This window comes from Chlorocebus sabaeus, chromosome 27 (assembly GCF_047675955.1).
Source record: "Chlorocebus sabaeus isolate Y175 chromosome 27, mChlSab1.0.hap1, whole genome shotgun sequence".
In the NCBI taxonomy this organism is placed as follows: domain Eukaryota; kingdom Metazoa; phylum Chordata; class Mammalia; order Primates; family Cercopithecidae; genus Chlorocebus; species Chlorocebus sabaeus.
Genome location: NC_132930.1, coordinates 10,841,051 through 10,856,102, shown reverse-complemented (window position 1 = coordinate 10,856,102; position 15,052 = coordinate 10,841,051). Strand labels below are relative to the sequence as shown.

The following is a 15,052-nucleotide window of genomic DNA, read 5'->3' as shown; positions in this document are numbered from 1 at the left end:
CAGGTATGGTGGCACATGCCTGTATTGCCAGCTACTTGGGAGGCTGAGGTAGGAGGATCACTTGAGCCCAGGAGACAGAGGCTGCAATGAGGCAAGATTGTGCCGCTGCACTCCAGCCTAGGTGACAGAGTGACACCCCGTCCCAAAAACATACCACCAACCTACTTACCTAGCATATAAAAACCAAATATACTGTCTTAATCTGCCAAAATATACTCTCCTTTGCCACAGTCTCAGAATTTTATAAACTACATTTGAATAAAATGTAAATAATATTTAGACTCAATAATTTAAAATTAATTATATCTTTCTGTGAATGAGTACATATTTTTCCTCTAATGTCTGATAACAGGTTATTGAACCATTAGAAGAAAAGAGCAGGAGGGCAAATATCAACACTGGGGTAGGCTTGAGTAGAGCCCAGTGGTGGAGCCTGAGGGCAGCCAAGTCCTTCAGATTCTTAGGAGGATCTGGTGGAGATAAACAGAAAAAGTAAATGGGGAAGAATGATACACCTCTGAATCATCCTTTTCTTCTTAACATTAACCATACAGCTTCTGCCCAAATCTTTTTCCGAGAGTACCTAAGAAAAAGGTATGATACGGATTCTGAAAAGAAATCCAAATTCCTATGTGTCACATCTATGTTAATAAGGAGGAAATACATTTCTTTTCCAAACACAATTAACCAAAAAGACAACACCCCTAACCCCTTACAATTCTCAGATTATTTGTGTGAATACGAAACATTTTCAGTTCCGTATTCAATTTCTTGAATGAAACTCTTACATGATATGTTAATCAATATATTTTGTAAAAATAATAGCCACAAGACTAATGTATGTTAACCTATTTTATTTGAGGTGGAGAATGGTCATGGGAACAATTATATGGGATTGCAAATGGCCTGAAAACAACTGTTCATTCTTATGTGTAGCATCACTGTTAAATATTAACCTTTAATATCTTCATACTTTACAGACCTTATGTGCAGGAATGAGGTTAATAAGAATGGAGTCCAATAACTCTTGAGTAACTCCATCACCTTCCATGATGATAGAACTCATCAAATCTAGCATGTGCATTTGTACCTTCTTATTGTGGCTATTGCTATTAAAAAAAAAAAAAAAAAAAAAAAAAGAATAAGTATGAGGAAGAGGAAAAGAATAAGAGAATTCAAGCTTCCAATAGGAAATTAAACTTCCTAGTTTAAAACAACAATCTCACATGTAAAGGATTTTCACTTGAGGGACAGTGCCAATAATGGCAGAGAAATTTGGGGGGCTCTATTTTCTTTCTCCTTTTGTTGACTATTACAACAGTTGTAAGGTATTGTTGTATTTTATAAAAACAAACACAAACCTAATTTCTAATAAACTATGTTTTCCTCAATTCACATTTTTTTAAAAAAGAAAAAGGCCAGGCACAGTGGCTCACGCCTGTAATCCCAGCACTTTGGGAGGCCAAGGCGAGTGGATCACCTGACATCAGGAGTTTGAGACCAGCCTGACCAACATGGTGAAATCTCGTCTTTACAAAAATACAAAAATTAGTGGGGCGTGGTGGCGGGCGCCTGGAATTCCAGCTACTGGGGAGGCTAAGGTGGAAGAATCACTTGAAACTGGGAGGCAGAGTTTGCAGTGAGCAGAGATCATGCCACTGCACTCCAGCCTGGGCGACAGAGTGAGACTCCGTATCAAAAAAAAAAAGAAAGAAAGAAAAGAAAAGGAAAAGGGAAAAAAAGACCTTTAAAATAAATTAAGTCTCTATACAACTAGGATTCCAAGAGTAAATTAAATTCTGCCTAATAAAAATGTCAATTTTAGCCTGGGCAACGTGGCGAAACCCTGTCTCTACTAAAAAGTTAAAAATTGGCCAGGCGTGGTGGTGTGTCCCTATAGCCCCAGCTACTCAGAAGGCTGATATGGGAGGATCACTTGAGCCCAGGAGGTCGAGACATCAGCAAGCCATGATCATGCCACTGCACTCCAGCCTGGGTGACAGACCAAGACCCTGTCTCAAAACACACACACACACACACGTCCACTTCAAAGAAAGGACACTTCTGCTCACATGCCCCAGATTTTTAAAGGTGATAAAATTTTAAGGAAACAAACAAAAAGTATGATAATAAAGGCAGACACTTTTTTCAACTCCCACACCTTAGGTCTTAATAAATTCCTCAAATTAAGATAAAAACCTATTTAAATACCCCCAAATGCATAAGCCAACATAAGCAATTATTGATGTATCCTTGCCACTAGAAGTTTTAATTCACCAATACTGAAAATCAAAAGTTTCATCTAAAATGCTTTCAATACCTAGAAGGTTTTTCTGAAAATGTCATCCTAGTATCTCTCAAAGAATTTCAGACAGACAAATGAAAAATCAATAAAGTATAAACTATAAGGCCAAGAATCAGTTTCAAGTGCTTCCACAGTGAGGCCTGCCCTTTCTTGCTACTTTTGAACCTAGTCAGCATATGAAGAGGCCTGGGCTGACCTCCTGAATGGGTGAGACATGTGACACAGTTCTATTACTTCAGCCCACCTCAGCCAACAGCCAGGTATCGGCCAGATATCCTGCCAACTGACTACAAACACAGGTGCAATCCAACCCAAATAAAATCAACTGCCAAGCAGAATCACGAGCTAAATAAAATGGTGGCTGTCTTAAACTATCAAGTTTTAGGTTACTTTGTAATGCAGCAAAAGCTAACAAACACAAAGGTAAGGTTTATATGTTCTATCATTTACTTTAAAGGCTTACTGCTAGTCAAATGCCACAGGAAGTTTTTTCTCATGCTGTCTTTCTACAAGCTTCTATCCTATGCCAAGCTGGAGTGATCCTTTCCTGTTTGTTTCAGGATCATGTCTAATCCTACCATTCCATCTAAGGAAAAAGAAAATACGATACAGCATTCATAAAAATCTCCAGAAAACTCTGGAAATGTGCTGTTCAATATGCAAGCCATTTGCCACATATGGCTGGTGAACATGTGAAACATGACGAGGGCCACATGTTGGAATGAAAATACTTTTGGATACAGTGGAATAAATAAAATATATTATCAAAATGAATTTCACTTGTTTTTATTTTCTATTAATGTGACTACTAGAAAACTTACGTGAGATATGTTTATATATAATGTAATGCTCTAGAACACATCTCATAGCAGTGCTTGATTTACTATACAAAAAACAAACCAGGCTGGGCATAGGAGCTCACACCTGTAAACCCAGCACTTTGGGAGGCTGAGGTGGGTGGATCACTTGAGGTCAAAAGTTTGAGACCAGCCTGGCCAACAGGGCTCTCTAAAAATACAAAAATTAGCCGGGTGTGGTGGCACACACCTGTAGTCCCAGCTACTCAGGAGGCTGAGGCAGGAGGACTGCTTGAACCCGGGAGGTGGAAGTTGCAGTGAGCCAAGACGGAACCACTGCACTCCAGCATGGGTGACACAGAGCAAAACACTGTCTCAAAAAAACAAAACAAAACAACCCACACAGAAGAAAACAACAACAACAACAAAAAACCCACACACACAAAAAAAACAAACCAAACAAAAACAAAAAAACCCACAAACCAAAAACCATGGGCTAAAATCAGAATTTGAGCCTCGTGTTCAGCAACTGGTCCTTGGGCAAGCCACTACACTTCCTGGCTCTGGATTAGTTTCCCTATTTCTATAAAGAGAAGGCCAATTTAGGCAATGTTTAAGACTTTTTTTCTAGGTCTAGAATATGAAGTTGTCAAAGTTAGTGAGCTTAAAGACTGAGCTATTATGTCTCCCAGCACTAATGGTATATACAATATGCATAATTTCTACCTCATAACTTAATACTTCATTGTATTAATGTAAGGTTTCAGAGGATTTGCTTTACAACCATATGTGGTTGCCTCTATTAGATAGTAAGTTCCTTCAAAACAAGAGCACCACTTTATACTTCTCTACTGGTCCACAGCCTCCAGGAGAGACTGGGGCACTGAAGGGCCAACCAGTAAACTGATAGCGTAATTTAAAATGGTAGTAGAAGGTCAAAGGCAGTGTTCGGACAACAGAATTTTTACTTTCCCCTTCATGTTAAGTTTTCTAAGGAAAACAATTCCTTATAACTCTGAAATATCTTAGTGTAGATGTAGAGTATACAACATCTGAATATATACATCAAGAAAAAGAGACAAGCAGAAATGCTTGAAAAATAACTTACTTGATCACTGAGAAGAGAGTCCTAAAAAGCTGAATAAAAATTTCATTGCAATCTTCCAATTCAAAGCAGATGTTATATGATTTAACCCAAGCTAAATTCTTAAATAAATAAAAATAATTATTGAATTATACATATATAAACAGAATAGTTATATAATAAAAATTCAGTAAAAATTAATTTTTAGAGTTAGAAACATATTAAAGTCTATAAAGACTCAACATATAAAATTTTAAGTGTTAAATTAATCACATATTCTGACTTGAAAAAGATATATACCTGATGCCATCAATTTTCTCGAACTGAAAAATACTCAATATTTTAAGTTGGTAGATATATTTACACACAAAATTTAAGAAGCAGTTAAAAAATCTGTTTCTAGAATAGAAAATAATAAAATAGAAAGATACAAACAAAAGGCATAGCTTCAAATAATCTACAGTTTTTCCATCAGAATATACTTTATCTCTTCAGGATAGGAAGAAAAATAAAATAATATTTTCCTTATGAAATGTAAAAGACATTATAGGCTTTGAACAAAACAAAAAGACTCATTTTACATTACAAAGTTAACATGAAGAATTTTCTATCATGTGAAATAATATAACAGTTATTAAATAAAGTTTTTGGTTTTTTACCTCTAATAAATAAAAGTATCTATTAAACTGTGGACTCTTTGTATCCTCCAAACCTTTTAATTGTCTGGTAATAAACAAAAATATGTCCTGTTAAAAAAAATAAAACATATTAGACACAAATACTTTTCTTTCACAACACACTAATAGTATGTAAATTTATTATTTGTGTACAAACTACAATAAAAGAAAATTCTCCTTTAGATGAATGTCTTGGGATTGGCCTAGTCTATTATTCAAAATGATTCAAAAGATCCAATCAAATAAAATTATACTCTCTAGAAGCAAAAATAAACCACAAATCTTTAGGCTTTCTCTTTCAGAGAGGACCACGGGCTCTGTATCTCACTATATTTTCTTCTACTATCGTGCTTTCACTTTACTCACTATCTCCACCTTGCATAGTGGCAAAAACTATCTTCATTTTAAAGAGTTGGATATGAGTATTTCCATTACTATTTCCTGCAAGTAAACAGTAATTTTTAGCCATTTGGAACTTGTTTTGAAGTTGATGTATGACTACGAAGTTGAGTGTGAAAAAAGGCAAAAGACTAGTCCAATGGTACTATGTTTCATGATAGTCTTTCATTTCTTAATAAGCTTTCTTTAGAAGTTTTAACTCACAGTAGTATCAATATAATACAAAATAATACAAATAATACAAAATAATTTTAGGACTATTTTTAAAGAAAGCAGCCTACAGGATTAAAATTTGCCAAAAATAAAATTATTCAAAATACAAAATCTCCTCAAGAGATCAATATGAGTTCCACAAACACTTGAACAAAGGCAGAATGACCAAGATGAGCTATAGTTTTGCATGCTGAATAACTTATAGGGGAAAACAGTCATATGAATATGTAAATTCTGGTATGCTATTATTTTAAAAAGTATCATTAATCTGCTATTTATCCCTGGAACATAGCCATCTGGGCTTTTGTGATGTATTAACCCGAAAATTGGATTTGAGCACACAGGGACTAGTTCTGAACTACACCTTTCTGTGCTTCAAATCAAACAACCAACTAACCCAGTTATTTGTGGAAATACTAACTGAATGAATAGTTTTGCAACTTATGATATATTCTTAAGATGAAGAGACTAATACGAAACCTATGTTCATAAAGGTAAAATATAAAAATAAAAGTATACCTTCTGCACAGCGGTGAATGAAAAATACAATAAAATGAAAAAGACTGTATTTACCTTAAGTTTATCATGGGAAGTATATGGAGCTTCCGGGGCATAGATACGAAAGATATCAGCCAAACAACATGCTACAAGGAGACGCACATCTTTATTAGGGTTCCTGAGGAAGAATTCAGATGCAAGATGCAAGGCTAGTGGGAGATACTGCTGTTTTTCATCTTCTGAGTCCTGATCCATATCCATAAAAGTTTTCACTACCATCTGTAAAAATGTGCAAAAACACAAAATATCAACTCCTGGCATTTAGAAATCAGTGGAGGATGTAATTTTTTCTTAAAAAAGTCATTTCCATTAGCAATCAGTGGCCACCAGACAATTCAGTCAACTTTTTATAAATCTTCATTTAAGAATTTCAGAAAAGATCACAAGCATGAAACAGCTAGTCTAAAAAACCCATAAACAAGTATCAACTTCTTAGACACATTATCTGAACTAGCACCTCATTTATGAAGAACTTAAGCCTCTTATTACTCATTTTAAATCTAGCCCAGGTAGTCCCTGGCCCCATGTGGACAATAATATTCATTTGATATTTGGCAACATCATTGACTATGTTTCTTTTATATTTTATGATTAAAGGTGCATTGTTTAGGCTCCTTAAAATTGCTACTTCATTGCATGCTTTAATGACTTTTACATTTCACAATAAAAAGTCATTTTCCAGGCCGGACAACATGGCAAGACCCTGTCTCTACAAAAAATACAAAAATTAGCTGGGTATAGTAGCATGTGTCTGTAGTCCCAGCTGCATGGGAGGCTGAGATGGGAGAATCCCTTGAGCTCAGCAGGCGGAGACTGCAGTGCCCCAAGATCATACCACTGCACTCCAGACTAGGTGACAGAGACACTGTCTTTAAAAAAAAAAAAAAAAAAGGCATTTTAGAATAATTTTAATGCAGTTGTATTTCTAAGTAAAATACTTAGGTATAATTAACCTGTTGTTATTTATGGTTATAAACTTAACCAACACACACCTTGGAATCATTATAAAATGCAAAGAATCATGAAAAAAATAATAAAAGAAAAATCCATAATTTATCAACTCCAGAAACTACTATTCACATTTTTGTGTACTTTATGCTGGCCTGTTTTCTCTGTAATTATGCAAATAACTATAATTCTTTATGTACCAAATCACAATAATTTCCCCAGACCTTAAAAATTATTGTCTAATTATAAATCATAGTTTACTTAATCTGTGTGTCTTAAACTGAGTGTCAACTTGATTGGATTGAAGGATACAAAGTACTAATCCTGGGTGTTCCTGTGTGAGTGTTGCCAAAAGAGATTACATTTGAGTCAGCCGGCTGGGGAAGGCAGGTCCACCTTAAGCTGGTGAGCACAATCTAATCAGCTTCCAGTAAACATAAAGTAGGCAGAAAAACGTGAAAAGGGAAAGCGGGACTAGCTTCCCAGCCTACATATTTCTCCCGTGCTGGATGCTTCCTGCCCTCAAACATCAGACTCCAAGTTCTTCTGTTTTGGGACTTGGACTGGCTCTTCTTGCTCCTCAGTTTGCAGACAACCTATTGTGGGGCCTTGTGAATTAACACTTAATAAACTTGGTCATAACACTTTATGTATTATATTTTATTTGCTATTACATTATTTCTATTTCTTTGTAATTATATGAAAGAAACTGGCTTATAACTTCTAAAGACAACCGTATCAGGTTTTAGTACTAAATTATACTGGCTTGAAACAAAATAAGCAGTAATCCCTCTTTTTTTCTATCGCAGTATATCAAAAGTGTGCTAGTAAGGCTGGTTTTATTTCTTCCTTAAATAGTTAGGAAAGTATGACTGATAAAAGAAGGAATCATAATGGAAATAAGAAAATATTTTGAACTGAATTATAATGTAAATATGAACTACCAAAACTCATAGGATGCACTTACCACTGTACTTAAAGAAAATTTATAATCTTAAATGTATATTTTACAAAGGAAAGAATGAAAAATCCATCATCTATATTTCCATCTGGAGAAATTAGATAAATCCAAATAAACTAGAACCAGGGTTTGTGAAGCAAAAGATAGAGAAGGGCTGGGTGTGGTGGCTCACACCTGTAATCCTAGCACTTTGGGAGGCCAAGTCAGGAGGACTGCTTGAGCCCAGGAGTTCAAGACAAAGGTCTGGCTCTGCCACCCAGGCTGGACAGTAGCACAATCTCAGCTCACTGCAACCTCTACCTCCCAGGTTCAAGAGATCCTTCCACCTCAGCCCCCTGAGCAGCTGGTACTACAGGCACACACCACCGCACCTGGCTAAGTTTTGTACTTCTTTTGTGTGTTTGTAGAGATGGGATTTTGCCATATGTTGCCCAGGCTAAAAAATATTTTTAAATTATTGCTATGTAATAAACTATCCCAAAACTCAGTGCCTTAAAACAATAACATTTATCATATGTAGTTGAAGAATTGGAAAGTGGCTTAGCTAAGTTGTGTGGGCCTGGAATCTCTCAAGAGGCTGTACCTGGTCAAGGCTGCAGTTATCTGAAGGCTTGACTGGGTATGGAGGGTATGTTTTGAAGGTAACTCACTCTTACGGTTCTAAGTTGACACTGGCTGTTGTTGAAAGGCCTCAGTTCCTCACTACATGGGCCTTTCTTGAGAGCTCGAGTGAAAAGGCAGTTAGTTGGTTTTCCCCTGGTGCGAGATCCAAGAGAGCAAATCTGAAGCGGCAGTCTTTTATGATCTAACCTTGAAAAGCATACATTGTCACTTCTACCACAGCCTGTTGGTTACTCAGGTCAGCCCTGTTCAGTGTTGTACGGAGTAAATACAAGGAAATAAGGATCATTCAGGGCTATCTTGGAGCTATATGATACAACGCCTTCTCATATATATACCTTGTATAGTCTTCTCCCACAATGACTCTGGATTTGGCCATGTGACTCTTTTTTTTAAAGAAAGAGTCTTGTTCTGTCGCCCAGGCTAAACTGCACTGGCATGATCTTGGTTCACTGCAATCTCTGCCTCCCAGGTTCAAGAGATTCTCCTGCCTCAGCCTCCTGAGTAGCTGGGAACTACAGGCACTCGCCACCACGTCTGGCTAATTTTTGCGTTTTTAGTAGAGACAGGATTTCACCATGTTGGCCAGGCTGGTCGTCAACCTCCCAACCTCAGGTGATCCACCTGTCTCAGCCTCCCCAAATGCTGGGATTACAGGCATGAGCCTCCGTGCCCAGTCCAGGTGACTTATTTTGACCAAAGAGACATTAGTCAGCCTGATGTAAGAACAGGCCTGATTAGCATTTGTACATTGAGACTGCAATGCCCCTATGGGAATGTACCCACCATGCTATTAGGAATCCCAGACTATTCAAAAAACAGAGGCTGTGTATATCACATAGACTACGTGGAACAGAACTAAGGTGACCTGTTTGAGTTGTCATCTAAATTTAGCCACAAGAGTGGCCCTGTAGAAGCAAAGTAGAGCTTCATAAATACACACAATGAAGGGGAGAAAACCTGTGGTGGCTGTGAAGGTCCTGATGCCATGTATGTCAAACTGGTATCTTCCGATGGTCATGAATTTATTATAAAAAGAGAACATGCAGTGCTAAGCACGGTGGGTCACACCTGTAATCCCAGCACTTTGGGAGGCTGAGGCAGGCGGATCATGAGGTCAGGAGTTCGAGACCAGCCTGGCCAATATGGTGAAACCCCATCTCTACTAAAAATAAAAAAATTAGCCAGGCCTGGTGGTGCGCGCCTGTAATCCTAGCTACTCAGGAGGCTGGGGCAGGAGAATCGCTTGAACCCAGGAGGCGGAGGTTGCAGTAAGCTGAGATCACGCCACTGCACTCCAGCCTGGGCTACAAGAGCAAGACTCCATTTCAAAAAAAAAAGAGAGAGAGAGAGAGAACATGCACTAACATGAGGAACAATCAAAAGCCATGTTGAATCCGAGCACAGTGGCTCATGCCTATAATCCCAGCACTTTGGGAGGCTGAGGTGGGTGGATCACATGAGGTCAGGAGTTCGAGATCATCTTGACCAACATGGTGAAACCCTGTCTCAACCAAAAATACAAAAATTAGCCAGGTATGGTGGTGGGTGCCTATAGTCCCAGCTACTCGGGAGGATGAGGCAAGAGTATCGCTTGAATCTGGCAGGCAGAGATTGCAATAAGCCAAGATCGTGCCATTGCACTCCAGCCTGGGTGACAAAAGCAAAACTCTGTCTCAAAACCAAAACCAAAACATGTTGAGTGACCCATATCAGTTTGCTGAGAATGAAATCATTGAGGGCAATTTTAGAGAGATCTGTTCCTGTGTGCTATCAAAAGTATGTATGTATTATCAAGAATGGTGGCTTGCACTTATAATCTCAGCTACTTGGGAGGCTGACTCTAGATGACTGCTTGAGCCCAGAAGTTCTAGGCTGCAGTGAGCTATGATCATGCCAATGCATTCCAGCCTGGTGACAGAACAAAACGCTATCTCTAGAAAAGTAAGAGTTAAAGTATACATATATTTTACCTACAAGGTTCGCTACACTAACAGTCAACTGAGATTTCTGAATTCCCAATTGCACTTGATATTGCACTGGAACAGCTGATGGAGACTTCCCAGATTGTTATTAAATTCAAATAAACTGTTAAAAAAAAAAAAAAAAAAAGTGAGCCCGGCAGGCACCACATGGAAAAGAAGGACCATAAAGTCTATTGAATAACTGTTTCTTACAATTCTGTGAATAGACTTTGTGGTCCCTTTAAGCCACTAGATTTTGCTTTACCACACAGGAACACAAATGAAATTCCATTCATTCTTCCCTTTTTTAAAATATGTCGGTCTGTGCGCATTTTTAATGTGCTGTACTGAGGCTAAAAACTACATTTCCTAGATTCCCTTGCAATGGAGTTGAAGTTGTAATTCTGGTATAGCCCATCAGAGGCACTTATTCAAGATTTGGAAGGTGAAAGTTCAGAAGAGGTGGTGGTGTAGTTTCTGCTGTTGTCATATGGCAAGTATGGCGTGAGGTGTTGTGTGTGTGTGTGCGTGTGGGCATGCACATACACAGCAGCTTTCTACTGACTGGGTGTTAGTATTGTGAAGACAGAGGGAAGAATCACCCATTTTGTGCTGGTACTAATCTATTAAACTGCGTGAGGCTCTGTAGCAAACTGTACCAATGGTGACTTCCTAATCACTGGATTACGGCTATAAGTGTGTCCCTACTTAAGAGCTCCAGGGTGGCTTCCTGATTTCCCCCCCTTTCTGATTAGAGCGAATGATTCAGGTCTTCTTGTGGGCCAGCTATATGAAGTGTTCTGGGAGTCTAGTCCTGTAAGCCTGAATTAAGGGTGCTCTTCCAGCAACTCCAAATCACTTTTTAAATACCAAGTTCCCTGTCTGCTTAAAATAACATAACTAAAGCTTGACTGGTATTTGAAACATGACTCTGATTTTCTCAGATCCTTAAACACATCAGAATCCCCTGTGCCCTTTGGGCCTTTTTAAATGCTATTGGCTCTTTGTAGACTAATCTCTTCTTACCTCATCTAATTTATCATACACTTATGAGAAACAATTTCTTGGTATGTCTGTGTGAGGTTTTTTCCTGTGGATTGTGTTTTAATACCCTCCGGCTATTTATCTATTGTGGTCTCAGTATTTCTTTCTGTCTTCGAAGAAACGAGCAGGAAAAAATCAAAGTATTTTGCCCAGAGCTAGATTTTTATAATATTGATAAAAAAGAAACACTAACACCAATACTATTAATAATGATTAACATTTACTGAATATTTACATTCCAGCACTCTATAAATATTATTTTTTGAGACAAATTAACTCAAAATTAAGCATCTCTTCACGTATTTGCCATCACTCTACATTTTCTTGGTGATATGCCTCTCCAAATTTCTTTTTTCCTTATGTGTTTTCAGCTGTCATATATTCTGGGTACCAATCCTTTATCAGATATGTGTATTGCAAATATTTTCTCGCAGTCTGAGGCTTGTCTTTAACAGCATAGAAAAATTTAATTGATGAAAGATTAATTAATGTAATCTAACTTTATCAACTATTTTCTTTTATGGTTTGTGCTTTGTGTGTCCTACCTAACAAATCATTACCTAACCAAAAGTTGCAAAGATTTTCTCTGTTGTGGTATGTATGTATGTATGTATGTATGTATGTATACACACACACAGGTTTAAAAATTTGCTAGAATAACTCACAACTCAAGGAAAGCACTATATTTTTATGTATTATTTATTTATTTATTCGAGACGCAGTTTTACTGTCACCCAGGCTGGAGTGCAGTGGCACAATCTCGGCTCATTACAACCTCCGTCTCCTAGGTTCAAGTGATTCTCATGCCTCAGCCTGCCCTAATAGCTGGGTGAATACCACTACGTCTGGCTATTTTTTTTGTATTTTTAGTAGAGATGGGGTTACGTCATGTTGGCCAGGTGGGTCTTGAACTCCTGCCCTCAGGTGATCTGCCCACCTTGGCCTCCCAAAGTGCTGGGATTACAGGTGTGAGCCACTGCACCCAGCCTGAAAGCACTATGTTTACTGTCACAGTTTTATTATAAAGGAAATACTTGGAAGCCTAAACAGGATTGAGCAGGCTTGATCTTGGATGGTAGACCACTGGGGAATACCAGGTGCTGTGAGCTAGAAGGAAAAAGAAACAGAAAATAACAAAGTGGAAGAAAAGTATATAACGTAAGAACAGTCAAACTGAAGAGATACATAAGCCAAAGTCTTGGGGGTGAAGAGGGGTGTGTGGATGGGATGGGGACACAGAGCTTCATTCCCTCTTCTCATGGAATCCGGACGTGTCATCCTCCCAGCATATCACTGTGTTCACCAACCAGTAACCTCCCATGAGCTATAGTGTTCACAGGATTCATTGGGCTTTACGACATAGGCATGAATGATAAAATCAAGACTGAACTCAATCTCCAGCCTCCCTCTCCTCCTGGGAGAAAGTTCCAATCCTCTAATTTAAGTGACCAGCCCCATCCTGAAGTTATCTAGTGGCACTGCCAGAAGCTGCCTCATTAGCGTAACAAAGATACTCTCACTTGGGAAGTTCCAAGGGTTTTTGAGGCTCTGTGCCAAGAATCAGAACAAAGATCAGATAGACTATTATATGTCATATAATTTAAATATGTCCAAATTATTGTACAGTAATTCAATTATACCTCAATATAGTTATTAAAATTTTTTTTCTAATTTTATTTTTTGAGAAAGGTTCTCACTCTGTTGCCCAGGCTGGACTGCAGTGGTGTGATCAGTGCTTACAGCAGCCTCAACCTCCCTGGCTCAAGGGATCCTCCTGCCTCAGTCTCCTGAGTAGCTGGGACCACAGACGAATGTCACTATGCGCAGCTGATTTTTATTTATTACTATTTGCAGAAATAGGGTCTTGTTATGTTGCCTAGGCTGGTCTCCAAATTTTGACCTCGGGCGATTCTCCTGCCTTGACTTCCCAAAGTGGTGTGAGTTACTGTGTCAGGCCAAATGAACTTTTTGTAAGTCCAACATAGCAAATGAGAACTCTCACTCACTTTTTAATTGAAATGTAAGTTGGTACAACCACTTTGGTGCTTTCAGTTAATCAGAAGACATGCATGACCAATGATTCAACAATTTCACCTCTAGTGGTGCCCTAAAGCAGCTAGAGTATGCATACAAGGATGATTGGAGTGTTAAGTTTAGCCTAAAGCTGCCTCCTTGCATAAATTCAGCCTAAAGGATTCTCCATACATAGTGAGCTGTACCTAACCAGACTGTAAAAAGACTGTAACCTACTTTCCTACCAATCACACAGAATTGTGGCCAATCATGGGTGGCCAATTGTTCAAACCGTGATCAAATAAGGCAAACGCTGAGTTGTAATCAATTCAGCTATTTCTGTACCTCACTTTCGTTTTCCGTATATCACTTTCCTTTTTCTGTCCATAAATGCTATCCGACCACTTGGTAGCTCTGGAACTGTTCCGAACCCACTCAAGTTTGGAGGGGGCTGCCCAGTTTGTGAATCATTCTTGGCTCAATTAAATTCTGTTAAATTTAATGTGCCTGGGCCGGGCACGGTGGCTCACGCCTGTAATCCCAGCACTTTGGGAGGTCGAGGTGGGTGGATCACCTGAGGTCAGGAGTTTGAGACCAGCCTGGCCAACATGGTGAAAACCTGTCTCTACTAAAAATACAAAACTTAGCCAGGCATGGTGGCAGGTGCCTGTAATCCCAGCTACTCGGGAGGCTGAGGCAGAAGAATTGCTTGAACCTGGGAGGCAGAGGTTGCAGTGAGCCAAGATTGCGCCGTTGTACTCCAGCCTGGGTGACAGAGCAAGACTCCGTCTCAAAAATAATATGTCTAAAGTTTTTATTTTAACAACAGCAATGTGGTTTGTAAAAGCCAAAAATCTACAAGTGAAAAATGTCAACAGAAGAATGATTAAACTGTATAATGAAATACTATATAGTTAGGCCGGGCACAGTAGCTCATGCCTGTAATCCCAGCACTTGGGGAGGCTGAGGCAGATGGATTGCGAGATCAGGAGATCAAGACCATCCTGGTCAACATGGTGAAACCCCATCTCTAGTAAAAATACAAAAATTAGCTGGGCATGGTGGTACATGCCTGTAATCCCAGCTACTCAGGAGGCTGAGGCAGGAGAATTGCTTGAACCAGGGAGTCTGAGGTTGCAGTGAGCCGAGATCGCGCCACTGCACTCCAGCCTGGCGACGGAGCGAGACTCCATCTAAAAAAAAAAAAAAAAAAAAAAATGCAGTAACACGAAACTCAAACATAACACTGAAGACACAGTAATACAAGGAATATAATATGATTCTAGCCATATAAAATTGAAAAAGTAAAACTAGAAAAAAGTCATTCATGTTGGCCAATGCCTATAGCCCCAGCTACTTGGGAGGCTGAGGCAAGAAGATGGCTTGAGCCCAGATCAAGGCTATGGCTGAGCTATGGTTGTACATTGTACAGTGGCTCATGCCTGTAATCACACTTTGGGAGGTCAAG

The 15,052-nt window shown here is 38.7% G+C and overlaps 1 protein-coding gene across 2 annotated transcripts in view; it reads right to left on the bottom strand.

Moving 5' to 3' along the window:
• Positions 1-15,052, bottom strand: part of PDS5A (PDS5 cohesin associated factor A) — a 167,873-nt gene that overhangs the window by 107,338 nt on the left and 45,483 nt on the right. For both annotated transcript variants that reach the window (XM_008017599.3, XM_038008616.2), the window contains exons 3-6: positions 6,049-6,252; positions 4,846-4,932; positions 4,211-4,308; positions 983-1,109 (exon numbers count right to left, since the gene is read on the bottom strand). In XM_008017599.3, coding sequence (XP_008015790.1) covers positions 983-1,109; positions 4,211-4,308; positions 4,846-4,932; positions 6,049-6,252 — 516 coding nt within the window. The remainder of the gene's footprint in view (positions 1-982; positions 1,110-4,210; positions 4,309-4,845; positions 4,933-6,048; positions 6,253-15,052) is intronic.